The sequence below is a fragment of the Bos indicus x Bos taurus genome, chromosome 13, assembly GCF_003369695.1.
Source record: "Bos indicus x Bos taurus breed Angus x Brahman F1 hybrid chromosome 13, Bos_hybrid_MaternalHap_v2.0, whole genome shotgun sequence".
Classification (NCBI taxonomy): Eukaryota; Metazoa; Chordata; class Mammalia; order Artiodactyla; family Bovidae; genus Bos; species Bos indicus x Bos taurus.
Genome location: NC_040088.1, coordinates 20431583 through 20458690, shown reverse-complemented (window position 1 = coordinate 20458690; position 27108 = coordinate 20431583). Strand labels below are relative to the sequence as shown.

The following is a 27108-nucleotide window of genomic DNA, read 5'->3' as shown; positions in this document are numbered from 1 at the left end:
TCTCCTTTTGAAAAAGAAGCCTAGTTCACTTCATATCTTTTAATTATTCACTTTATCAGAGAATTCTCACTTCCCTCACTAACTCTCACTTCATCCCCTGATGGGAGGTCCATAGTTCCAGTCTTTTTCTAATTTTTTCCCCTTTATGTTAATAACAGTGGTTCCCACCTTTTTTTGCACCAGGGACAGGTTTTATGAAAGACAGCGTGCCCATGAGTCAGAGCTGGGGGATGCTTTCAGGATGATTCAGGTATATTACATTTGTTGATCAGCACCGCATCAGCTCCGCCTCAGATCATCAGGCATTAGATTCTCGTAAGGACCATGCTATCTATATCCAAATGTCACTGCTGATCTGACAGGAGGTAGAGCTCAGGCCGGAGAAGGCAATGGCACCCCACTCCAGTACTCTTGCCTGGAAAATCCCATGGATGGAGGAGCCTGGTAGGCTGCAGTCCATGGGGTCGCTAAGAGTCGGACACGACTGAGCGACTTCACTTTCATGCATTGGAGAAGGAAATGGCAACCCACTCTCAGTGTTCTTGCCTGGAGAACCCCAGGGATGGGGAGCCTGGTGGCTGCTGTCTATGGGGTGGCACAGAGTTGGACATGACTGAAGTGACTTAGCAGTAGCAGAGCTCAGGCAGTAATGAGAGCAATGGCTGTAAAGACAGAAGAAGCTTCCCTTGTTCGCCGCTCATCTCCTGCTCTTTGGCCTGGTACCTAATAGGCCATGGACTGGTCCTGATCCAATGGCCCAGGGGTTGGGGACTCCTGCTTTATTTACTGTTTATTATATATTTATGTGTATGATAATTAGAATACTTTTCCCTCCAACAGACTGCAAGCTCTTTGTGGACAGAGACTATATTTTTGTTCACTGTTATATCTCCAACATATAGCATAATGCCTGGCCCAAGTAGGTGTCTGAGTCTTTCTAAATCTACTCTGTTGCAATGAGACCATAGAAGCATAGTTTTATGTATAGAGCCAGATAGTAAACATTTTTGGCTTTATGGGCTAATACAATCTCTGTCTCAACTCTGTTGTTGTCATGGAAAACCAGTTATAGATCGATAATACATAGACAAATGAGCTATATAAGTTTTAGTAAAACTTTATTTGCCAAAGGAATAAAGAATTTACCAAAACTATAGTCTGCTGATCCCCACTCCGAATAGTCATCTTCTAAATTATTTTTGTGGACCTGAAAGTTCTCTCATTATGCAGTCTTGCAAACTTTCCCGAAAGGTTTTTTAGATGATTTCATTTTTGTATAGTACATGTTAGAGCAGTGATTTTTTAAAAGACTGGTGTTAAAATATTTTTTCTTTCAAAATATAATCTTTAAGATTTGTATTTTCTTATTATTTACTTGTATTATATTTTTTTGCTTTCCCCAATTTAGCAAGTATACTTGTACATTTAATTTTACATTTCTGTTTAAGTAAAACATTATTCTTTATATTAATTTAAAAATAAAAAACTGGGGGAACTTCCTTGACAATTCAGTGGTTAAGACTCTGCTTGCGCTTCAGGGGCACAGGTTTGAACCCTGGTCAGGGATCTAAGATCTCACATGCTGTGCAGCAAAGTAGAATAGAAGAAAGTATTTGGTTTTGGGGTAAAGTGTAGTTTGAAATTTTATAATGTGTTAAATTAAAAAAAATATATAATCTGATGTTTGAGATGAAATATAATATTGTTTTTAAATGACAAAGAAGATTCCAAATATGCAAGTAAATATGATCCACAGTGGGGAATTCCCTGACAGTCTAGTGATAGGACTCCGTGCTTTCACTGCTAATCCCTGCTCAGGGAAATAAAATCCCACAAACTTCATGGTATGGCCAAAAAAAAAAAAAGAAGACCATCCACAATGAAAATATAGTTGACTGTAAGCATCAGTCTTTATTGTTATTTTTTGACACCATTGTTTTGAGGATCTAGAGTCATCTTTATGTGCTGGATGAGAGATAGTTTTAATCTAATGAGTCCAACTCAAAGGTCTGGATTACAAGCGTATTTGTAGTATCATTTTTAGGCTTCTCAATTTTATGTTATATATTTTTTAAAAAACAATTTTAAAATTTACTTATTTCTGTGTGTGCTGGCTCTTCGTTGTGCGGGCTGTCTCTAGCTGTGGCAGGCAGGCTGCTCTAGTTGCGGTGTGCTGACTTCTCATTGCCGTGGCTTCTCTTGTTGCAGAGCAGGGGCTCTAGAGCACGGATTTCAGTAGTTGTCACAGGGACTTTGTTGCCCCTCAGCAAGCGGGATCCTCCCAGACCAGGAATTGAACCCATGTCCCCTGCATTAGCAGGCAGACTCCTAACCACTGGACCACTCGGGAAATCCCTATTTTGTCTTTCAGCAGTGGCCCATTATAGATATGAAATGAACATTATTACTGATACATCACTAAAAATAACAATTTAAAATAAGTTACTGTTCAGTACCACCACCATGGCAGTAGTTGTGATCAGAGTAAGAAACCAAAGGAGAGACTGTCATGAGCATCTTCCTTAGAACCCCGTGGACTGCTGCACATGTTCACTTAATACCCCAGAGTTTTCAAACTGTTTTGTTGTCAGTGGGGACTTTTTTCCTTTTTGATAAGTGCTTATTTGGTGTTATAGAACATTTATAGTAAGTTGCAAGAATCACAAAACAGACCCTTGTTCACCACTTGTTAACATTTGTCCCATTTGCTTTATCATCATTGTGTGTGTATTAGGTATATATAATTTTTAAAACCACTCTGAGAATATGTGAAACAATGTCCCTCTTGCCTCCAATACTTAAATGAGACAGTGTCTAGATAATCCTGTTTTTCATCAAGTTTCTATTCACTCGTCTACCATGGTGATTTTCTGCTCCCATCATCCTTTCTGTTTTTATAGGTTGACATCTGCTAGAAGGGATTGCTTTCTTTTCTTCCTTATATATTGATGGATTTTTAAAATTCAATTTTTATTTCACATGTTATGCTTTAATCTATTATTGCCATTTATTTTGATGCTCAGATTGTCTCACAGTTGACCACAGTAGCCCTTTCTAACTGGCATCAGTATCTTTTTGACATGCCCTCATCATTTCTGAGTAGTCTTTTATTTTCTTACATAAGATGTTGCCTGCTTATTTTGTATTTTCCTGCCCAATCCTGGATCAGCCATTCCTCCAGGGAGCTCTGGTTTTACTAGAAAATGTGGTTTAGATATCAGGATCTGGATTTAAGATATGTTCATCGCTACAAGGTGTCATTGCTTCTAGACTCTGAGTGAACAGGTAGGAAGTATATGTATGAATGTGTTTGTGTGTGTATTCCTATGTCTATATGTTTTTATTATAAAAATTTGTAATATAGTGTGATATATAATATAATAGCCATGTGTTCATATTGATACCTCCAATTCAAATCTAATATCCAGGGGCATATTCTAATTTTCCTATAGGAGGACATTAAAAAAAATGTTTGTTCCTCCCCAAGTTTTTGGTTGCCCTGTGTGGCATTCAGGATCTTAGTTTCCACCACCCACCAGGGATTGAACCCATGTACCCTGCAGTGGAGGCACAGAGTGCTAACCACTGGACAGCCAGGGAAGTCTTGGGAGGACATAAAAAAAATCCTTTGAAAATTTCATTGTAAAGCAACCAACTAGCACCTGTGTTCACTATTCCTGATAGATTGCACTATCCTCCTTTATTTTTAAAAGCTGATGACATATCAACTCATGATGTAGTCAGTGAAGTAAATGTTAAACCTCATGTCAGACTTCAATTCATTTTGTCTGAGTTGCTTTAAAAAACTGTCTCTAGACATGGATACCAAGGGGGAAGGTCAGGGGAAAGTGGGATAGGATGAATTGGGAGATGGGGATTGACATACACACACTGTTGATACTAAGTATAAAACAGATAACTAATGAGAACCTACTGTATTGTACAGGGAACTCTACTCACTGCTCTGTGGTGACCTAAATGGGAAGGAATTTTTTAAAAATGGGGATATCTGTATACATATAGCTGATTCACTTTGCCATACAGTAGAAACTAACACAGCATTGTACAGCAAGCATGCTCCAGTATAACTGTTCAAATCAGCCTGCCCATTTCACCCATAATTGGGCACACTTTAAAAAAAATGCTGTCTTTATTTTTTACTTTGTGTTATGGAAAATATCAAACAGACCTAAAAATGGACCCTCATGTAAGTAAACACCATGCTGCAGTAGTCACCAACTCAGCTTCTCTTGAAGGAAATCTTAGATAGCGTATAAATTTATCAATAACAATTTCTGTAAAACAAAACAAAATTTCTGTATATCTCTTATGAAATACTTTTCTTAAAAATATAAATAATAAAAAATTTAAAACAATTCTTTAGTATAATTAAATTTCAAGTGAGTCTTACAAATTTCCCAGTCATAGGTTATTTTTTATGGTTCTTTCAAGTCGGAAGCCACATAAAGTCCACATAGTGCGTTTAAGTCTTTTATTTCTCTTTATTTATAGGTTTCTCCTCCAGTTCCCTTCCTCTGTCTCACCCTTTTTTCTATAAATCTAGGTTGTTTGCACTATAGATTTCTTCACATTCTGGACTTTGCTAATTGTACTTACATGCTGTCATTAACACGTTCCTATATTCTCTCAATGTCCAGCAAATCTGTTGTTAGATCCAAAGGCTTAATCAGCTTCAGACTTACTTTTTTTCTTTGGCTGCGCTGGGTCTTCGTTGTTGCGTGCAAGCTTTCTTTAGTTGTGGCGAGCGGGAGCTACTCCATTTGCGGTGCGTTTTCTTCTCGTTCCAGTGGCTTTTCTTGTTGTGGAGCACAGGCTCTAGTCTGGGTGGGCTTCAGTAGTTGTGGGCACAGGCTTCTTTGCTCCATGGCATGTGGGATCTTCCCAGACCATCTGTCGGTCAAACCCATGTCCCTGGCGTTGGCAGGTGGGTTCTTAACCACTGAACCACTAGGGAAGTCCCTGTATTTACTTTTTTTTTTAATCATGAATGCTTCACAGGTGATGGTATACTTCCTCTAGGAAGTATTAATGGACCATCAATGTCCATATATCTCTCATCTCATATGAGTGGCAATTGATTTATTACCTAGATTAATTTTTTTCAACACGGATTTGCAAAATGATTGTATTGTAAGTACATACGTACCTCAGAGATAATTTCGGTTCAGTTCTAGACCACTCCCATAAAGTGAGTATCACAATAAAGTGACTCACATGAATTTTTTAGTTCCTTAGTGCATATTAATGTTTACACTAAACAGTAGTCTATTTAAAGTGTGGAGTATCAGGCCTAAAAAATGTACATACCTTAATTAAAAAATAGTTTACACATGTTCCCCATCCTGAACCCCCCCTCCCACCCATGGCAGATTTATGTTGATGTATGGCAAAACAAATACAATATTGTAATTAGCCTCCAATTAAAATAAATAAATTTAAATTAAAAAAAAAGAGCAGATATAAGTTAAAAAAAATAGTTTATTGCTAAAAATGCTAACATCACCTGACAATGTAAGATTGCCGGTCATTCACTTTGTTTAAAAAAAAAGAGTAGTATATGTAAAGTGCAATAAAATGAGTTATGCCTGTATATAATTTTTTCATTTTAATTGGACTATTTCAATAGGGATCAGCTTTCATTTCCTAGAGGTACAGCTCATATAGGAAAGCAGGTAAAATGCTTGATATATACTGGTTTCAGAATAATGAATTGGTTCCCTAGTATCCTCAAAAAGGTGAAAAATCACTTTTTTTCTAAGTTCTATTCTAAAGTCATGAATGTAAGTATTTTGCTTTGTTTCAATCCATTGCAGTTATTATTACTATTTTACTGATGCCCAAATTATCACATTTTAGTTAGTGGGAGTCTCTTCAGGTTGGCTTCTAAGTCCCTTGGACCTAACTCCAAAAGACTTGGATAGCTTAATTGATTTCTGATATGACAAGTTTTGTACATTTCCTGCCCTATACCTGGAGTCAACTGTTTTTCTAAAGAGCTCTGCTTCCTTTTAGTGGGAAATGGTATTTAGGAACTGTAGTCTGGGTGCTAGAAGTGAAAGAACCATCTTTTTTTCCTTTTTAAAATAATACTAGATTTATTTATTCTTTCCTGCACTTATTATAGGTCAAAATTCCAAGGTATTTTAATTGGGTGATTGTGGTTAGTTATATGAACAAGTTAATGCTGGCGTTGGCAAGAGATTTCAGTTCTTTACCATATAGACATCTTAGGGCTGCTGAAGTTTTTATGACGTGGTGGCTGGCTTCTCCCAGAGCTAGTGATCCAGGACAGCCAGTGCCATCTTTTGATTCATTTTTCTACTGGGCAATAGGCTATAGTTTTCTGGCTGTGAATCCAGACTACTTGGTGCTGACACTCGCTTTGTGGGCTAAATAACCAAGTTATGTAACTCTTTGTGCCTTATTTTCCTTAGCTATAACTTTGCGATAATGATAATATTTAGAAACTTTATAATATAGGGTCTTTGTAAAGATTCAGACAATTAAAACTGTCTCTGGCATTTAATACGCATGGTAAGCACTCAGCCGGCTGCTGTTGCTTCTATTACCACCCCCACTGGGATGGAACTACAGACATGAAACCTAGTCAGTAAGTTGCCCTTGACAGAAATAGTCTTTCTTCTTCTTTGCCCAAAATTGCCATGACTGAAAAATTGTTTACAGATTGCAGATATTCCAAGTATGATAGAAAAGGGTTAGAGAATCATAGCCACACCTGTTTTGATTATGTACATGGAGGATCTTTCATTCTTAATCTGTGTTCATGGAGACTTTAGTGCAGATACGTGTTGATGTAATGTGACCAGGAATCAGCCAAACATTCCCCCTGGTAACTTTTTGTTTTAAAATACTGATTTTCAGGGAGTTTTAAAAAAATGAAAAGGAGGTCCCGTGGACCTTTCACCCAGTTTACCTCAATGGTAATATTTTGTGTGTCAAGTACAATGTCAGTTTTTGATGATCAATTTTCATTTAGCAATAATTGACTAAGCAGCTGTTATATGCTAAGTATTTGGAGGTATAAGTGATTAAACTCTGACCTTGAGCAGCTCAGTCCTTCTCTTTGGGTTCTCATTGTTAATATTTCTAAATGTATGTTTTGTCTTTTCATTGTTGAAGCTTGCATAAGCGGCTCCTTAGTGTTAAGCATTATGTTATTTCTCACATTCATATTTGCCTTGTTTTAAAACAATTTTTTGAATTGTGTCTCCGTCTTTCATTTATAATCTTTACAGCATCAGAACCATGTTGCCTGCATTGTCTTATTTTAATCACGTGCCAGTTTTGCAGTGCTACCAAGTCTGGATCTGAGAGGCGGCTTGTGTGATTCATTTACATATATTCCTGTTAATATAGCTCCCCAAATTAATTTTCAACTTTGCATTTTACATCCAATTACATGTTCGTTTTAAGAAGGAATTTTTCATATGTAGAATTTTAAAACTGGTTCAAAGAGCAGAAGCTATTAAACAATAGCAGAAACCAGACAATATGTAGGACTTTAAATAGTAATTGTTAAACATTTGAATGTTCCCAAAAATATGAGTCTCTGTGTCAGTGTGTGTTTCTACATGTTATTCCACTAGGGACTTGCACAGATAGGTTTTGCATAATATCCTTGCTGTTATTGTCAGCCATAAACAAATTACACGTATTTAACAAGTTAATGTCAGATTGGCCAGGAGCCACTGGGAGGTGTGTACTTAGTGACATCAGCTGGCAAAGAGCCCTGGTAACAGGGAGGGTTGGAAGGGTAGTGGAGGGAGAGGAAGCAGGAGGGAGGGAGAAAAGGAGAGAGACAGAGAGACTGACTGTATCTGGGGATTCTGGCAAGGTGAAGAGGTGGTCTGTTTGGCAGGACCTTCCCATCTGGGATCCATCTGTGTTTCCCTGGAATGGGACAGGCAGCTCTAGTCAGTGAGAAATCGCAGATGTGAGAGAGCTGACACATGTCCAGCTAATGAAAGAAGGAAGAAGGCTGGTCTCACATTGGGCTTTGAAGATTAGGAGGAGAAAAAGAGGAGCTTTTCTGTATCTATCTCAAATAAATTTGGTATATTTTAAGACTCTGGATTGTTACAACCTGGGCATTTGGGGTAAGTACACTCTAGTTTTGGGGGCTAACATGGGCAATTATTTATTTCAGATTATGATGATATGAATCTTTTGATATTTGATGAGAGTTTAGCCTTTAGCTACTGTTATTTTGATACTTCATTTAGTTCATATTTTTACTGTATCATTTTTCACTTCCACCTTTATATTTGAATGCCATGCTTTCTTGAATGGAAACTTTAATCAGATGTTACATATGAATTCTATGGCTAGATATAGTCCCACAAATATTTCTTTAAGGTATTCTACATTGAGTCTTTCTGTGATATTTTGAGGGAAATTTTTTTCTCCTTTAGTATGCATAATACGAATAGTGTTAAAAAAAATGACTCATAAAATACTTTCTTATTATCACATTTTATTTCAACATATTTGGGTGAATTACAGCTAAAAGATAATTTTAATGTATTTAGCTCTTTGTTTTCCTCTCATAATTTCTTCCTATCTTGTTTTCTTCTGCTTACTTCCTACATGCAAAATAAATAACATCGACAAACCTGATTTGAATTGTAAGTTTGGAGTAGTTTTGTGATGCAGTAAATTCATGTGTAGTTAGCTACTGTGTTCTGTAGTCCTTTTTAGTTTGTGATCCATAATTTAATTTTTTTTTGGCTATTTCTGTACATTGTATTCATGTTTTTCCAGGCCCCCTAATTTGGACAACTATGAGAAGAGCATGGGTTTGGGAATTAGACATACTGTACAGCTCTTATTTGCTAGTTCTCTAATCTCAAGCAAGCTACTTATTCTCTTTGAGTCTGTTTTCTGAAATTCCTGCCTTATGTCATTATTGGCGAGATTTGTCTGGCACATAGAAGGCATACAAGTTAGTTTCAGAACTTTCTCGATGTTCATTATTTTGCTGTGATTGTCTCCTAAATCTTCTGCATTTTTAACTTCAGGCTCTTAGACTAAGAATAGATCTTATTTGTGTAGTTTTCAGGGTACTTTCCTCTCACTTTACTTACCTTCCAGATCATTTGTTTCTGTTACAAATGTTGTATGCCATCTTTTTTCTCACTGTGATTATAAATGATTTGGAAAGTATTCTAAATATTGTAATGCAAATGAACCTGTTTTATTATATCAGAACAAAACTTTAAATTGTATTTCTTTTCTTTCAAAATGCAAATAGGAACTTAAAAAAGCACTTTATTCCTTAAAAATTCTTCAGTCTTCACTTACGTTAGTTGGGTAATTATTTTAAGAGCACAGTATTAGTACAATACTGTTCATTTTCTTCTTTCAGTTTTGCAGTCAGATTTCTTTAGCTGGGGGGAGACTTTGTAAATGAACTTTTAAAATGCATATTCTCTTACACCCAGTTGATTAAATGATTTAGTAACAAATTTCGAGTTTCTTTTTTTGATAGGTTCCGGTGTTCAGAATCTTTGGAGACTTGTTTGAATATTTGAGAGGGTATAGGATTTATATTGAATTTAATTGATACTCTTTCAGTGAGCAAGCTCTTTTCATTGTACTCTAAATGACGTGCTCCTAGGTTGAGTGGAGAGAAAAAGACTTAATGCTGAAGTGTAGTACAGGTTAGGGTCTACTGTGAAGTCATTCTCATACTGCCGCATGTCCTTACCAGGGATGCTTTTGATGCTAGAGTTTCAAGAAGCATATGAAACGATAAATAATATGCATTTTAATATGTGGAGTTACTCTGACTGCAAATAAGGGTGGCTTATTAAATACCCTGCTAGGGCCAACACAGTTCAGGAGGATAGCTGCTTCTTACTAAGGCAATAACCAATATTTTTGACTTGAATATTAGAGAAAATTATAGTATTGGGTTGGCCAAAAAGCTCATTTGGGTTTTTCGGTAACATCTTATGGAAGATGTTCATCTTTCTGAAGACTGTGAAAGCTTTCAAGAAACTTTCTTACTGTAAAAAGAGGAAACCACCTAAATTGGCTTCCAGGAATGACCCAAAAGAAAGAAAGAAAGAACACATGTACACCCGTGGTAGATTCATGTTGATGTATGGCAAAACCAATACAATATTGTAAAGTAATTAGCCTCTAATTAAAATAAATAAATTTAAATTAAAAAATATATATATATTGAAAAAAAAAAAGTGAAGTCACTCAGTCATGTCCGACTCTTTGCGACCCTGTGGACTGGAGCCCGCCAGGCTCCTCTGTCCATGGGATTCTCCAGGCAAGAGTACTGGAGTGGGTTGCCATTTCCTTCTCCAGGGGATCTTCCCAACCCAGGGATCGAACCTGGGTCTCCTGCATTGCAGGCAGACGCTTTATCCTCTGAGCCACCAGGGAAGCCCCGGGAATGACCCAACCAAGGCTTATTTTATAGCAAGGGGCCATGTTGGGTTGAAGGTATTTACAACAATAATGTCAGTAAACTAGAGAAGAAGATAATGACATTTAAATTGCATCTTTGGAACATAAAGGAAGAGTGCTTTTAAGTTTGAATGAGTATACTTTATACGTAACTGGAAAAATTCAAGTTGATCTGAAAGTCTAGTTGGATCATGCATTGAAGGTTTTTTAAGGCCAGTAATGTTCATAAGTCCCCAGTGAATACCTATTGAGAATGCTAGGACTGAAAGGGATCTTAAGGATAATCTAGTCAGTTGCATTATTTTATAGATAAGGCAAGTTGAGGAAGGGTGATAGAGTGGTAAAAAGTCAGCCTGGCCCAGCGTTTATTACCCTGGTTGGTAACTGAGCTTGGACTGGCATCGTATCCTGAGTTTCCAGGACATTGATTTTACAGTTTTTCATTGCCCATTGTGTGTGATAATATGGTAAGAGATAAAAAGTCTTCTAGAGGAAGTAAAATGAACTCAAATGAGTAAGTCCTGGAAATTACTGCCAACTCAGGCAATCAAGAGAATCTTCAAGAAGAGTTAGCGTTTGATTAGAATTTAGAAGGACAGGAAGAACTTGGACTCCTCATTTTTTTTTTTTGGAAGAAGCACAGTGGATAGATGAAAAAGTTCACCTTTCATTAGCTCCAAGTGCATTAACTCAGACTTTGTCAGATACATAACTACACAGTGTTAATTTCTACTGTGTTTTCAATTTGCCTAGCTGTTGTTGCTGCCTTTCCAAATCCAAGAGTAATTGTTTTTTTCTGAGATAATTATCTATATACATGATACCCCCTACCCCCTTTTTAAACTTAAGATTTATACAAGAACTCTATAATTTAAAAGGTTTCTACTTAGGTGGACTGTGTGAGTTGTTTAATTTTCCCTCCAAGTTCAAGTCAATAAATACAGGAATTAGGAGTGGCTGTGTCTTGCAGAAAAACAACCCACTATAACTGGGTTTTTATATTCTCACTGGTTGATGGGCTTTCCAAACAGTGTTTACCTTTTAAGATCTATGTGGCGTCATATTTATGCTGGGAAACTTAAAATGCATATGGATTTACTTTTCTCAAGCATGCCAAAACTTGCAAAAGCCACTCTTTGTGCTTTGTTTAAAGCAATGGCTAGCAGAAATCCTGTTATCATTCAGTCTTGAGCAGCTTGTTAGAGACGCCTGGCAAGGTGGAGTGCAGGTCTATATGGAATATATATGTGCATATGTCTGCAGTTGCTTCTCATAGCTGAAGTTCTGGAGTAATTAGGGTATGTATTTTCATTTGGTTATGCTAGTTAGGAGAGGTGGGGGAAAGTCAGTGAAAAGATATGTAGGCTTTGGCATTAGACTGTGTAACCATGAGCAAATTTAACCATCACTACTGACCCCCAGTTTTTTGCCTTGTAAAATGGGAATAAAGGTAGCTATTATTGTGGGCTGTAAGAATTAAGTTAGAAAGTAGCAAGCATGATACTAGCAGCATAAATACTCAATCAGATTTACCTTACCATGTGATTTTTCTCAGTTCCCCTAACATCGAAGTTGCAGTTAAAATGTGTTTCTTGCATTTTTAATAAGCCTCGCTTCAAGCTGACAGGGAGCCAGCCCTGCTTCCTTAACTAATTCTTAGTCATGGGAGAAGGGTGTGTAGAGAGAATGCATCAGCCTTAACTCAAACCTGTTGCTGTGTGGCAAGCTGTTAGTGCTTAGGGACCTTGGTTACTTGCCCTGCTGGAAGAGCTGGGGGATGGGCCTCTTTGAGGGTGACAGATGTGCCCTCTGCTGCCGGCGGGCGCGTGCCGGCTCTGTCCCTCTGCTCCCAACACCAGGTGCAGCCATTGTTCTGGCTGGTCTCTCTTCATCCGGCCTCGTCTGTTACTCTGCTCTTTCTAGCTCATTGTTTCTGTAGGAAATTAGCATTAAAAACCCATCTGAAACCCCCATGTCCCTCAACTGCAGGTGACTGTTATTGGCCCCAGCTGCCACCCTTGCGCTTGATTACTTCCATATGGGTCTGTGCAAAGAAGTAGTAGCCATTTATTGATTTCCACCACAACCCCCACCTCTATTACTCAAAGTGTAATACCCTGAAATCTATTAGACCCCCAATAGGCTGTATAGCTCAGTTGGCACTACAACTGTGATGAACGTTTTACAAGCAAAACTAATTATGCCCTCTTTCTCCCCCTTTACCACCTCCTACGTAAATATTAAATGTAAAAAACCAGAATGTCATTGTGGAATAGTAAATCTTTTAAATGTCTGGAGAAGAATCTTTCTGAGTAGGAAAGCTTTTAGATTTTGGATGGGCTTTTATGGAAAATTTTAGTCATTGCTTTAAATATTTCATACCACACCCATAACATTCAAGCAAACCATGGCCCAGTAGGCCCCTAGGGTGGGGGTGGGGGGACACAAACATTTTGGTCATCTGCTCTTTGGTTTATTAAATTTAGTCAGGGCAGGCAGGATGTTAGTAAAGGGACCTAGTTTTAAATAATAATATATTTTGTGGAAAACTGCACACATTTAGAACTAGCTAAGTCCTCTAATTTTGTATCATTTTGTTGTTTGCCCCACTATGTTTGCACAAATTTTTATTCCAGTTTATTTACTCCAATAAATACCACAGAGGGGAGATTGGCTTCCTGGGCTTTTCTTCCTTCATCAATAAATTAAGTGTTCTATTTTGGTTATTGGACTAAATCAAGATTATAATGTATAACAAGTTACCAGACTTAAAACCCTAAATCAAAATTGTTACATGGACAAAGTCACTACCCTTATCAGTAAAGAGAATCTGGTCCTGGTGGCCTTTACAAGTAAACAACTCAGAAAAATCAAGGCGGGGATAATTGACTAAGGTATTTTGACTGCTGATTATTTAGATGTGTCAACTCAGTCTTAAGGTAAACTCTTGAGTTTATAATATTTCAAATTAAGTTATTTAATCTGATATATAAAGTACCAATTTCAGTGTTTCAAATTTAGCTTTGTGGTGCTTATAACATAAGTAATTACAGAACATAAAGCCATTTCTGTTGGAGAAGTGTCCTTTTGCATTTCTTCCTTTTTTCCTTTTCCTTTCTCTTCAGGAATTTGGAGCTTGAAAAGTTCCTGGAGGCCCTGGCAGCCAACATTTTACCGGATAGCTCCTTTGGAGGCAAGGCTCCAAGTCAAGCTGTATGATTGTGTTTAGAATGGTTTATGATTTGTCATTTTTGAAGAGTCTCTGGAGCGCGTTTAGATTTGTCCCTCACTTAAGGAATGAAGAAATAGAAGGTTAGAGAGATCAAGAAAGGAGAGGATTGAGGTTTGAAACTGAGTCTTCTGACTCCAAATTAAGTGTGGGGCTAGTAAAAGTTAAGGCTGATTGTAAGCATGGCAGATGTTACTGTCTTGGAGTGTGCGTATGTATTCTTAGTTTTTCTTCCTTTATTAGTTTTTCTTCTTGATGCTCTGGAAGAACAGAATTTTCCTTTAGTGGCCTTTCTGAAGAGAGAAATATGATTCTTCTTCTACTGTCTTAGAGATATGTAAAATAGATAGCCAGCTGGAATTTGCTATATCGCTCAGGAAACTCAAACAGGATCTCTGTATCAACCTGGAGGGGTGGGATGGAGAGGGAGATGGGAAGGAGGTTCAAAAGGGAAGGGATATATGCGTACCTATGGCTGATTCATGTTGAGGTTTGACAGAAAACAACAAAATTCTGTAAAGCAATTATCCTTCAATAAAAAAATAAAAGAGATTTGCCATCTAGTATGAGATAAATTTTCTGTTCATCCCTTTTAATGATGTAAATTGTCCTATACCATTCACGGGTCCAATGCCATGATGAAGCTGGCACTGGCTTTGTTTTTGAATGAGAACTGTGATTTCAAAAGCAGTGTTCTTGGGTTGCCCCAAGTAGAAAAGCATGGCAAGTGACCATGTATGCTTGTATTGCTCAGATCACATTTATGATAGAGATTCTTCAACAGGACTGGGATTGGGGTAAGGCAACTGAGATGCCTAGGTGAAGAATATGAGGCACTCTCTAAGGGAGGCACTCAGCTAAGGGAACAAACTCTTACACCTAATTTTTAAAAAATGTATCAGGGACTTCCCTGATGGTACAGTGGATAGGAATACACCTGCCAAAGCAGGAGACATGGGTTCGATCCCTGGTCCAGAAGATTCCACATGCCACGGAACAACTAGACCCATGTGCCGCAACTCCTGAGCCCAAGTTCTGCAACTGTTGAAGCCTGGGCTGCCTAGAGCCTGTGCACTGCAACAAGAGAAGCCACTGCAATGAGACACCTGTGCACCAAAGTGAAGAGTAGCCCCCGCTTGCCATAGCTAGAGAAAGCCCTCACACAGCACCGAAAATCAGTGCAACCAGAATCTTTTTTTTTTTTTTTTTTTTAAAGGTGTATCTGGAAGGGGGGCAAGAGAACCTGTGATTGGCCTTGGGAACTTTAATTTTGGGAGTCTGTTTTAAACACTTTCGTGCACGTTTTTGAAGGTCGTTCAGCTTTCTTGGTTTGTTACATTTTAATGTACCACTTAATTTTTTCCCCTCATATTTTGCATACACAATATATACAGTTAATAGGATAACTGTAATTATGGGCAGTGTGAGGACAGACATGAGAGAATATCCCACACTGCATATTTCCTGCCTTTTTGAGGGTGATTGTTTAATATCCTTTAACTGCATCCTTCTATGTCATCTTCCTGTAGCTTTACTCCCATCTATATGCTGATGACTCCTAAAGTTACACTTTAAGTCATGTTTGTCTTTTGAACTCCAGGATCCTCTCATCTTGCTGCCTCATGACTGTTTCCACATGGCAGACTTGCTGACTGTGTTGCTCAAGTATACTGCAGCTGTAGTAATTTCCCAATTTTATTAGTTTTTAGAAAGATGTGTTAACACTTTCCACTGTGTTTTCAGTTTCTCTTTGCAGTTCTGTCAGATTTTGTTTTTGAACCTGTGTTGTTGTGTACATACTTTGTCCAGGATCATCATATTTTCCTTAGGACTCATTTCTTTATCATTTAGATAATGATCTTTTTTGTCCCCAATAGTGCTTTTTTATTAAAATCTGTTTTCTCCAGTATTAATATTGCTAATTCATTTGTCTTTGTTTAATGATTTTTTCTTAACCTTTCAGTATTATTATGGTTTTAACATGACTCTTATGAAATATGCAGATTTTGTTTGAATTCAATCTGAAAATATTCTCTTACTTTGTAACGTTGTTCAGTTGCTCGGTTGTGTCTGACTCTTTGGGAGCCCATGGACTGCAACACACCAGGCTTCCTTGTCCCTCACTATTTCCTGAAGTTGGCTCAAACTGACGTCCATTGAATCGGTGATGCCATCCAACCATCTCATCTTCTGTCATCCCCTTCTCCTCCTGCCTTCAATCTATCACCAGCATCAGGGTGTTTTCCAGCGAGTTAACTCTTAGTGAATGAGTTTGATACGTTTAAAGAGTAGAAAAGTGGCCAGTGTAGTTAAAATGGAGTAGATGATAAGAAGGGCTTCCCTAGATGGCTTAGCAATAAAGAATCCGCCTGCAATGCAAGAGACACATGAGACATGGGTTTGGTTTCCGAGTTGAAAGGATCCCCTGGAGAAGGAAATGGCAACCTACTCCGGCATTCTTGCCTGAAAAATCCCATGGACAGAGGAGCCCAGCGGGCTGTAGTCCTTAGGGTTGCAAAGAGTTGGACACAACTGAGCTACTTACTGAGCATGCATGCACAGATGAAGAGAAAAGGATAAAGAAGTTAGAGAAATAGGGAGACAGCTCCTGTAGAACTTTGTAAATCAGGGTGAGGAATTTGGATCTTGTTCGTAATAGTGAAAGGGCTATCAGTGGGGTTGTAATGTGGTCTGATTTATACTTTATGAGGGTTATTCTTCCTGTGATAAGGAGAAGGAGCTATCTGGGGGGGATGACTGAAAGCAACAAGGCCAGAAGTAAAAAATAAGTTTGGATTATGTTCATGACTTGGGAGATAGACAGGAGATGATTTGATTATGATTTGGATGTAAATTGAGTTTTCTGAATTTGTCAGTGTATTGAATTTTGAGAGAAGAGTGCTTTCAAATAATTGTCACATTTGTTCTCCTTGTTATTCATCCATTCATTTAAATACTTATTAAGTACCCATCGTGTGCCCAGGGACTCTTCTAGGCATTAAAGTTATATCAGTGAATGAAGCAAAGACCCTGCCCTTGTGGAAATTAAATTCTACTGGGAGAGACAAATGGTAAAGTTGTTTAATAAGTAATATATGTGACCTCAACTATATATGTTGTATATATTTAAAATGTCTGAAATATATGTTACAAAAATGGGAAGTGCTAAGGAATAAGGGAAAGAGTTTAAGAAGATCCAGGCTAAGTTGAGGCAGGTGTGTGTGTGTGTGTCAAGGGTAGTTAAGGAGAGTGGGTGTGGGTGTGTGTGTAAAGGGTAGTTAAGGAAGGTCCCTGCTGAGAAGGTAATGGTTTTGAGAATGCAAAGGTAATAAATATAAAAGTTCAGCATTTTTTTGCGGCACGTTGTGCCTCTCACTTTTTGAGTACTTATTATCATGAAGATTGAAGATGATAGTTGTTTATGGAGTACAGTCTTGACTCTGTGAAGTTGTGTTCATCTTTTTGAGCATAGGCAAGGACTCATCAACGGAGAAGGCAACGGCACCCCACTCCAGTACTCTTGCCTGGAAAATCCCATGGACAGAGGAGCCTGGTAGGCTGCAGTCCATGGGGTCGCTAAGAGTCGGACACGACTGAGTGATTTCACTTTCACTTTTTACTTTCATGCATTGGAGAAGAAAATGGCAACCCACTCCAGTATTCTTGCCTGGAGAATCGCAGGGACAGAGGAGCCTAGTGCGCTGCCATCTATGGGGTCGCAGAGAGTCGGACACGACTGAAGCGACTTAGCAGCAGCAGCAGCAAGGACTCACCAAATAAGAGCCTAAAGTATTTGGAGTGAGCCTTTAAGAAGTATAGGTCTTGGTGCGTGTGAAACATTCATAAATAGTTGGGGAGTAATTTAATAACAGAAATATACTCTTCTTTAGAAACAACTTGCAATGTCTTTTTGCTTTGACATTCATGTATATCCAAATGGGGTTTGAAGTGGCATACAATGAAAGATTAAAAAGAAGGCAGATTAAGAGCCAAGGATTTTGGACAAGTATCCTAAGTGGAATTAAGTTCTTGCCGCTCAGCGCTGCATTAAACGTTTAGCTAAAACGAAAAGGAAAACCCCTAGGTGTTGACTTCTCATCATCTGGATAGAGGATACATGCTTAGGAGAGCCTTTTATCCTGGCTTAGTGAATCTGGGAAGGTGTGTCATGAAAAGATGATACCCAGGTCACTTCTTTTGGAAAAGGTGAAGAGTCCCAGTAAACTTAGAGTTCAGAAGTATATAAGACTGATGTCTAGATTATACAACATAATCTGTAGAAAATGAGATTAAGATTCCTTTAAAAAAATTTTAAAGCAGGAAAGTATAACTTGTTTGTCATTTTTGATGATGGAGACTTCTGGGCAAAAGGTGAATTTCATGAGGGTAATCTTAGGGTTGAGAAGACCATTTTGAGATGATGGGTGTAGTATAGGCAAGAGATGATGAAGGTCTGTATTTTGTTTGTTGTAGACGGAGTAGAGAGGGCCAGAGGATTTGAACTTGGCAGGGAGTGGGTGGAGGATGCAAAGTAATGATTGGTTTTAAAATATAAATGAAAAGACTGAGCCAATCAGTTGTTGTTTTAAATGCAGCCTATGAAGGGTTTTATGAAAAAGGGAGGTTAGAGTCGCCAGTCCAGGTTCCATGCAGGATACTGGATGCTTGGGGCTGGTGCACTGGGACAACCCAGAGGGAGGGTATGGGGAGGGAGGAGGGAGGAGGGAGGAGGGTTCAGGATGGGGAACACAGGTATACCTGTGGTGGATTCATTTTGATATTTGGCAAAACTAATACAATATTGTAAAGTTTAAAAATAAAATAAAATAAATAAAAATTTTTTAAAAAAAGGAGGTTTAAAAGGGTGAATAAACCTTCGGTACTGTATGTATTTTGTTAGATATTTGGGGGTGGCAAAATAATTTCTAAATATTTCTAGCAACTTTATTTTCAGTTTTTTCCTGCAAGATGAAAAAGTAAATCCTAGAGTTCTTTTTGATTGAATTAGCAGACCATATGGTGTTTACACAGACTGACTGCTACACAAGGTAGCTGCGTTATTTTTCTCTTTCAGGATATAATACTTAACCTGATGCCATGTTCTGAAACATTTATTTTCTAGTGAACAGTATGTGAAGCAATTACTCTAGTAATTGTATTTTTTCTTGATGTCTCAGTTGATGTTACTCTTTGTGTAATGTTTAACCCTACTTGTTTACTTAATCTTTTTAAAAATTAAATCTTTAATCTGTATAGTGCTTTCTAACCTTTTCACATCATAGCACACAGAGAAACTGATCAATTCTGATTGGCCATCCCAGGCTGAGTAAATCATACCTCAGTACACTCATGACCATTCATACCTCTCCAGTGTGCCTTGCCACACAGCTGGGGAAACTGCCTTATAGAAAGATTCTTATACTGCTTTTCTTTCTTTCTTTTTTTGGCTGCTCTGTGTGGCTTGCAGGATCTCAGTTCCCCAACCAGAAATTAAACCCAGGCCATGCCATGGCAGTGAAAACCCAGGATCCTAGGCACCAGGGAACCCTCCTCCCCACCCCCCCGCCAACGCTGCATTTTAGTTAGCTGAAGTTAGGAAAGAGTTATGGTCTATAGCGTGTATCAGATATGACAATGAAGAGCTCAAAAGAACTCACATGGGCTAGTGGAGAGAGATGGGCACACAAAAAAAAGTTAGGTGGTACAGTACAACAAATGACATCTTATCAGTGTTTATAAGGAGTCGTGAGAGTGCAGCTGTGGGAAAGTTTAATTCTGTCAAGTTGCAGTTGAGGAGTATCTGGGAGGACAGAGTTCCTGAGAACAGGGAAGACAGGGCAGTTTAGGGAGAGAGGACAGCCTGTTTGCAGCCTTTATGCATCTTCAATTTCTGTCAGAGATCTTGCTCCTCTTACTGTATAAGAAGATTTTGAAACGTAAGAAGTTTGCTCTAATGGCAGATACAGTTATCTGCCCTGCCAAAATGCCCATTTACTTTCCATTTATGTTGTTTGGATTCAGTCCCTACTCTAATCCAGACTTATATTTGTGTTGTGCTTTTAATTTTCAAAGCTTTTTATCCCCCCATAACAGCTCCCCAGGGGCAGGAAATAAAAAACAGGTGGTAGTCTTTTTATTTTTATGGAGGAGAAAGCTGAGACATCATCATCATATCAGCATTTTTGTTTTCCAGGTCATTAAGAAGCAGGAATAGAATCCTGAAGAGAAATCCCTCTGTGATGACTGTCAGTTCCTAGATACAGTTTTTGTTCTTTGCTTAATTACAGAGGGTGCTGTCCAAGAGGAAGAACCTCTGGGCACAGCTGGAGTGCGGACTGCTAGGGCAGTGACCAGGGGGGAGTCAGCAAAGCAGACGGCATGGTTGCCGATCCCAGAGCTAACAGTCTGACATCTGCAAGCTGCAGCTCTAGTCATTGGTCACAGTGTATTTACGTACCTGCTCACACTTGGTGAGGAATCACTGAGTCTGGAGGAGAAATGGGACTATATAAGTATATACAAGAATATGTCACTAGGACTTCTACTCTGTGTTAGGTAGAGTTGTCCATGAGATTCCATAGTTGGTAGTTGTCCCAGTTCATTTATTGCTATGTTTATTCCATCTTCCTTGTACCAATTTTAGTTTAATGCCAGAATAAGATTGAGCTATCTTAACAGATGAGTAGGTGCTAATTGCATCACTGTGATACTTGCCAAAGAGATTTTGTTTTCTAGTTGCTTTTGATCTGTTCTATCTTTCAGACTCTCTTGGAAAACACAATACTTGGTTATGTTTTAGGGTATCATTGATAAAAGAGTCATTTCAATGAGTGGTAATGGCTGTTGACCCTTTATATTTCTATCTGAACATTGTATTTATCCATTTTTGTAAAGGTACTTGAAATTTGGGCTTCCCTAGTAGCTCAGATGGTAAAAGCACCCACCTGCAATGCAGGAGACCCAGGTTCGATCCCTGGGATGGGAAGAACCCCTGACGATGGAAATGGCAACCCACTCCAGTATTCTTGCCTGGAAAATCCCATGGACGGAGAAGCCTGGCAGGCTCCAGTCCATGGGGTTGCAAAGAGTCATATAAGACAGAGATTCACACACACACACACACACTTGAATATTTTAGAAAATAGTGAAGAAAAGGGCTTATTGGATTGTTAGTTTTGAGGAGTTGTTTTAGGAGGAAAAGGATGATCTTGGTGTGGAGTTAACAGTTTCAAAATCCTGAAAAAAAATTTTTTTAATGAGATAATCAGTGCATATGTTTTAATCTGCTAAATTTGTGGTAATTTGTTACATGGAAATAAAACAGTTTCTTTCCTGTTTTATCATGAGTAGATGTCAGGTAGTACATGAGGGTCTAGGACATTTATTTTTTCTTAATTCTTTGAGCTCTTTTTTTTTGGGTGGGGGGTCGTCTTTTATCAGAAGCCTCTCTGATTTTGGCTGAAGACGTAAATGGGTTCCTACATAATAACTTTTACTTTTCAGTCTCACTTCCCCAGGACCCACTTCAGCTACAGATGCTTTATAGTTACCATCATATAATTGTGAGGATGTCAAGTACTCTAGAAGAATATGAAGTCTGTGTGCTGTGATGAGTGTTCATTTATTGTATTCAATACTTTGTTACAGTGTGCAAAATTCATTGAGCCTTTTAATAATTCGTTCTTCTAGCATCTTTCAGTTTAGATTTCTTATGTTATAGTTATGGTCTCTGGAGTCCAGCAGAGCTATGGTTTCTTTTGGGGTAGGGAGTGGGTAGTGTTCTTGACACACAGCTTGTACGACTTCAATTCCCCAACCAGGGATTGAACCCAGGCCACAGTCGTGAAAGCCCAGAGTCCTAACCACTAGGCCAGCAGGGAACTCCCAAGCTGTCACTTCCTAACTACTGTATATGGCATTGAGCATAGTGTAACTTCCCCAGAGCCTTAGTTTCTATTGAGTAATGATGATGGTTTTTCCTGTCATTTTGGTGGTGTTGCATAAAGAAAATATTTATAGAATGCTCAGTACAATTCTTTGCACATAATAAATATTATGTTGTCATTTACAAATGAAAATAGAGGGTAATGGGAGATATTATTGTTGCCAAAATTTGCTTCCTGACTTCTCCTTTCGAGCAAGAAAGCCTGGCTGAACTCAATATATTGGATAAATTGGAAACCTGATTCCTTATCAGTATGAATTAAGAAATCAGATGCCCATGAACATGGGCATCTGAAGGCTTTTAAATCAGTTTTCCTTTGTTATCAGTTGCTTATGTTTATATCCATTGTTAAAGTGGATGGCTGCATGATACAGATAACATCAAAATATCACAAGTTAATGTAAGAATAATGCAAACTGTTACAGAAAAAACAAGGTAAGATCAAAAGTACATGACCTCTCTCCTGCCCCACTCCTTTCCTTTATAGCTGACTACTTTGGTGTTCGTACACCTAATTCAGGTTTTTCCACACCTCTAAAACTGTAATGTTTTCAAAGCAGTTTATGTGATTGAATTTACTTAAGAGTATTGCTTTCCTTGGAAATAATTAGTTTTTAAAAATAGATCCTAGGAGAGTAGTAAAGAATTGAGAAGTCACATCTAAGAATAGATAACTGGGGCCTAAGTTGAATTGGAAATGAGATAAACAACAACTATTTACTTGTTAAAAGAACCATAGGGGAATTTTATTAAATGAACTTCTGTGTGCACCCATTTGTTAGTTTCCCTTTGAGCTTTCAGCACTTTATCCATATTGCAAGGCTGTGGAGTTGCTATATTCTGCAGCATCACAAGGCTGGCATAGCAACTCTCTGCTTGCATTGCCTACAGCTATCATCCAAAGGGGCCAAACACATGGCATTGTAGTGTTATTTCCAGATGTCATTTGATGACTTAGAGTTTAAAGAAAGGTATTTGCTCTTGAACAGGAGAAAAAATTGTTACTTTGGCATAAGGTCTATCTTGGCACCATTCCCACATCTGTTATTGATTAGGAGTGAATGCTGGTCAGTCAGAATGCAAGAGTGGCAGCCGATTATCAGGCTCACTCTTCAGGGTGACATACTTAAGGAAATTGCAAGGGTGTCATAAGCTGGCTGAGCAAAAGATGTGAAAGACCCTCTGATAGATGTACAGAGACTTGATGTACAGAGACAGTCTGAGTGGTTTCCACATGCCAAGAAGATATCATAACATCTGCATGCAGAACCTGTCCTTAGAGTGGGCAGTGGAATAGGTAGTAGGATCCTTTCTTGCTGATTTTAAAATAGATTTGATTAACATAAAATGTGCAGATACTGTGTTCAGTCCATTGAGTTTTTAATAGTTGTCTACTCTTGTGTAACTATGCTGCTGCTGCTGCTAAGTCGCTTCAGTCGTATCCAACTCTGTGCGACTCCATAGATGGCAGCCCACCAGGCTCCTCTGTCCCTGGGATTCTCCAGGCAAGAACACTGGAGTGGATTGCCATTTCCTTCTCTAATGTATGCATGCATGCTAAGTCGCTCCAGTCGTGTCCAACTCTGTGCAACCCTGTGGACTGCAGCCCACCAGGCTCTTCTGACCACGGGATTCTCTTGGCAAGAATACTGGAGCGGGTTGACATTTCCTTCTCCATTGTGGAACTATAGTCTTCAATTTTAGAACATTTTAATTTACCAGAAAATTTCTATGTATCTCCTATAACCAGTATCTCACTTCTTCTCTTGTATTTCCATTAAATGGAGTCATGCAGTGTGTATTCTTCTATGTCTGATTATTCTGGTTTTGAGTTTCATACATGTAATTGCATAAATCAATGGATCATTTGTTTTTAATGTTTAATGTAGTATTCCGTTGGGTAGATTTCAATTAGTTACCTATTGATGGACATTTGAGTTGTCTCCAGTTCTGGCTCCTATAAATGTCTATATAATTTTGTAAATATACTCTTGAGTAGATGTATGCATGTTTGTTGTTGTTTAGTCGCTCAGTCCTGTCTGACTCTTTTGTGACGTCGTGGACTGTAGCCCACAAGGCTCCTCTGTCCATGGGGTTTCCCAGGTGAGAATACTGGAATGCGTTGCCATTTCCTTTTCCAGGGGATCTTCCCAACTCAGGGATCTAACCTGCATTGCAGGCAGATTACCACTGAGCCATCAGGGAAGCCCATTTAACATTATAGGAAACTGCTAAATAGTTCTTTAGTAGTCCAAAGTGGTTGTACCATTTACACTTCGCCCAGCAATTTGTGAGAATTTCATATGGTTCATATCCTTACCATTTCATCTTTTTTAGCAATTTTAGTGAGTTTATTTTTGGTAGCTCCTTGTGATTTTAATGTGCTTTTCCTTGATTAATGATGTTGGCCACATGTATATATTGGACTTTGCTACGTCTCCCTTTGTGAAGATATATTAATCTATTCCATTTGCACAATCTATATTCAAATCCCATTGTCAAAATGTAGATTATTTGTGTCTTTATTGTTAATTTGTCAGAGTTCTGTGTGCATTCTAGATATGAGTCCCTTGTTAGATATGTGAGCTTTAAATAGTTTGTGTTATGCATGGCCCATCTGTCCATTATCTTAATGATGTCTTTTTAAAAAATTCCCTGTTTTTGGTGGTGCTAGGTCTTTGTTGCTGCATTTTGGCTTTCTCTGCTTGCAGAGAACAGAGGCTATTCTTTACTTGCGGTGCATGGGCTTCAGTAGTTGTGGCGCACGGGCATAGTCGTCCGTCACCCAGCATGTGGCATGCATTGCAAGGCAAATTCTTAACCACTGGACCATCAGTGAAACCCTTAATGACATCTTTTGATGAATAGAAAACCTTGACTTCGTAAAGTCTAATTTATCAATTAAATATTTTTTAATAGTTTTTTTATAGTTTGTGCTTTTTTTCTTTTGTGACCTGCCTAAGGATTCTTTGCTTACCGTATGGTCACCGAGATATTCTTCTGTTCTTTTTCTAGGAACTTTGTGACCCTGGGTGTTAGTCTGAGCTCCATGTTGCACTTGTGTTTGTGAATGGACTGACATAAAATGGAGATTTTATTTTTTTTCCTACTTGGGTGTCCCCCACTGAATTGATTTGGTACCTTTTCTAACAGCCACTTGCCTTTGAGTAGTTTGTCCTCTAACCTTTTTTTTTTTTTGAGGTTGTTTTGACTGTTCTAAATGCATAACATATCATGTAAATAAGTTCTTAGTGTCTATCCCTCTTGTCTTTGTTTTTTAATGCAGAGATATTCTTAAATTTCTAAAACTTAAAAAATTGAGAATATACTTTTTATGTGGTTGTAATGAAAAGTTGTAGAGTAATGAATGCTGTTGCACAGTATAATTTCTTTTGTGCTTAAAATATAAAGGCATATGACAAATTATTTTAAAATAGAAGAGTGTTTTGAGTTATCTCCCATTATAAGCAAAGCTAACATTTACCTTGTTTTTATTTGGATTTAAATCCAAGTTGAAAAGTTTGGGTTCTAATTTCCCATCCTGATTTATTTTTTTAACCTAATTGTTCCATTATTAGGAAAATTCAATAATTCTTTGTAACCCACTAACAAATGCCTGAGAGTTGACTTAAACAGGTTTTTAAAAGTTAAATAAGCAAGTGTGTACTGGACTTGGCACTGGGAATATAGCAGTAATTGAGACAGCCATGGGCCCCAACTTTCAAGGGGCTTACTGTATAAGAGACAGAGGCTGGCCTCTTCGGGGGGGGGGGGGGGAGACAAATTATGCATTTGGGGACTGTGTGACTGTGAACAGAAGTTTTTTGATGTTCTTTGTTTCAGGCAGCTGATAGAAACATCAAAACCATCACCTAAGGAAGTGATTTTTTTTTTTTTTTTTTTGCCATTTGGGTAGAACAATATCCAGCATAGATAACATTGCAGTGTTTTTGTTTTGTTTTTTAATGAAAATAAGGCCTGAAGCCATGGTATACAGCATGAACATTGGAATGAGTGGGTGTGTATGTCTACAATTTTCTTTGTCTATTATGTAGTTACTTAGTGTTTTGCACTTTCTAAATTCTCTTTACAAAGACTTGTTTTATACTGTGATTGGTATTGTATCTCAGGTTCTTTGTTTTTGTTTTTTTTAATTTTGGTTTTGTTTTGTTTTAATCCAGAGGAACCAGAGGTGTTAGCCTGTGTTTTAAAACTCACATTTGATAGTGGTACAAACAGCTGTCACACTGAATAATTGTCAAGTCATTCTGAGGGTTTCTTTTGCTCACTAATCTGTAGGTATAAATCTGGGTTTTAACCACATGTGATTGGTAAAAATTAGTTCTTGGGAGAGTTTATGCTGTGTGAGCCATCTGTTCCCTGTTCTCAAACACTGAATGAAGTTAGCCTTAAGATTTTCAAACCATTGAACTAAGATGTATATTAGGAAGGTAGGCTGAATGAAATCTCTAGAAGAGACACTTGTAATTTGGGATCTATATGTGGACACCACTGGATTTGGTTGTAGAAGCATTAATATATGTGTATATACTCTAAATTTGGTGGACAGAAGTCTTCATTTTTAGCTGATTCTCAGTGGTGACCATGAGCCAAAACAGGATCTTAAGCTGATAGTACAATATGATTTGTGTTTATAAGATTCAGCTAAATCTTCCTTTTTGTGTACATCCCCACTCCATCTTGGACTTCCCTGGTAGCTCAGTCGGTAAAGAATCTGCCTGCAGTGCAGGAGACCCAGGTTTGATCCCTGGCTCAGGAAGATCCCCTGGAGAAGGAAATGGCAACCCATTCAGTATTCTTGCTTGGAAATTCCTTTGGACAGAGGAGCCTGGTGGGCTGTAGTCCAAAGGGTCGCAAAGAGTCCGGCGTGACTTAGCAACTAAACCACCACCCACTCTCTTTCTATTTGAGGTTCCCTCCTTTGATTCTTGTCATCCATGTACACCATGGACTCTTTCTGGGTTAGAAGTGTGACTTCATTTTGTATTCTGAGCACTTAGTACAGTACTTGGGTCATGTTAGCCTTTAGCAGTGATGGATAAGATGAATCATCATGGTAACCTCTTGCTTTAAAAATGGCAGTACTACCTTCAGTTCAGTTCAGTTCAGTTGCTCAGTTGTGTCCAACTCTTTGCGACCCCATGAATTGCAGCACGCCAGGCCTCCCTGTCCATCACCAACTCCCGGAGTTCACTCAAACTCATGTCCATCGAGTCGGTGATGCCATCCAGCCATCTCAACCTCTGTCGTCCCCTTCTCCTCCTGCCCCCAATCCCTCCCAGCATCAGAGTCTTTTCCAATGAGTCAGCTCTTCGCATGAGGTGGTCAAAGTATTGGAGTTTCAGCTTTAGCATCAGTCTTTCCAAAGAACACCCAGGGCTGATCTCCTTCAGAATGGACTGGTTGGATCTCCTTGCAGTCCAAGGGACTCTCAAGAGTCTTCTCCAAC

The 27108-nt window shown here is 38.4% G+C and overlaps 1 protein-coding gene and 1 non-coding gene across 5 annotated transcripts in view; one reads left to right on the top strand and one right to left on the bottom strand.

Annotated features, from left to right (window-relative positions):
• CBFA2T2 (CBFA2/RUNX1 translocation partner 2) overlaps positions 1–27108 on the top strand; it is a 141858-nt gene that overhangs the window by 49829 nt on the left and 64921 nt on the right. For 2 of the 4 annotated variants that reach the window (XM_027558788.1, XM_027558787.1), the window contains exon 1: positions 7853–8138. The exons of 1 other annotated variant lie outside the window; for it this stretch is intronic. In XM_027558788.1, the coding sequence (XP_027414589.1) occupies positions 8003–8138 (136 nt within the window). In that variant the 5' untranslated portion in view covers positions 7853–8002. Of the gene's footprint in view, positions 1–7852; positions 8139–27108 lie in introns of those variants that run through there. One more of the 4 variants, XM_027558786.1, reaches the window with a different exon arrangement.
• TRNAC-GCA lies at positions 10369–10440 on the bottom strand. Its single transcript has one exon. It is a non-coding gene; the product is annotated as a tRNA-Cys (tRNA).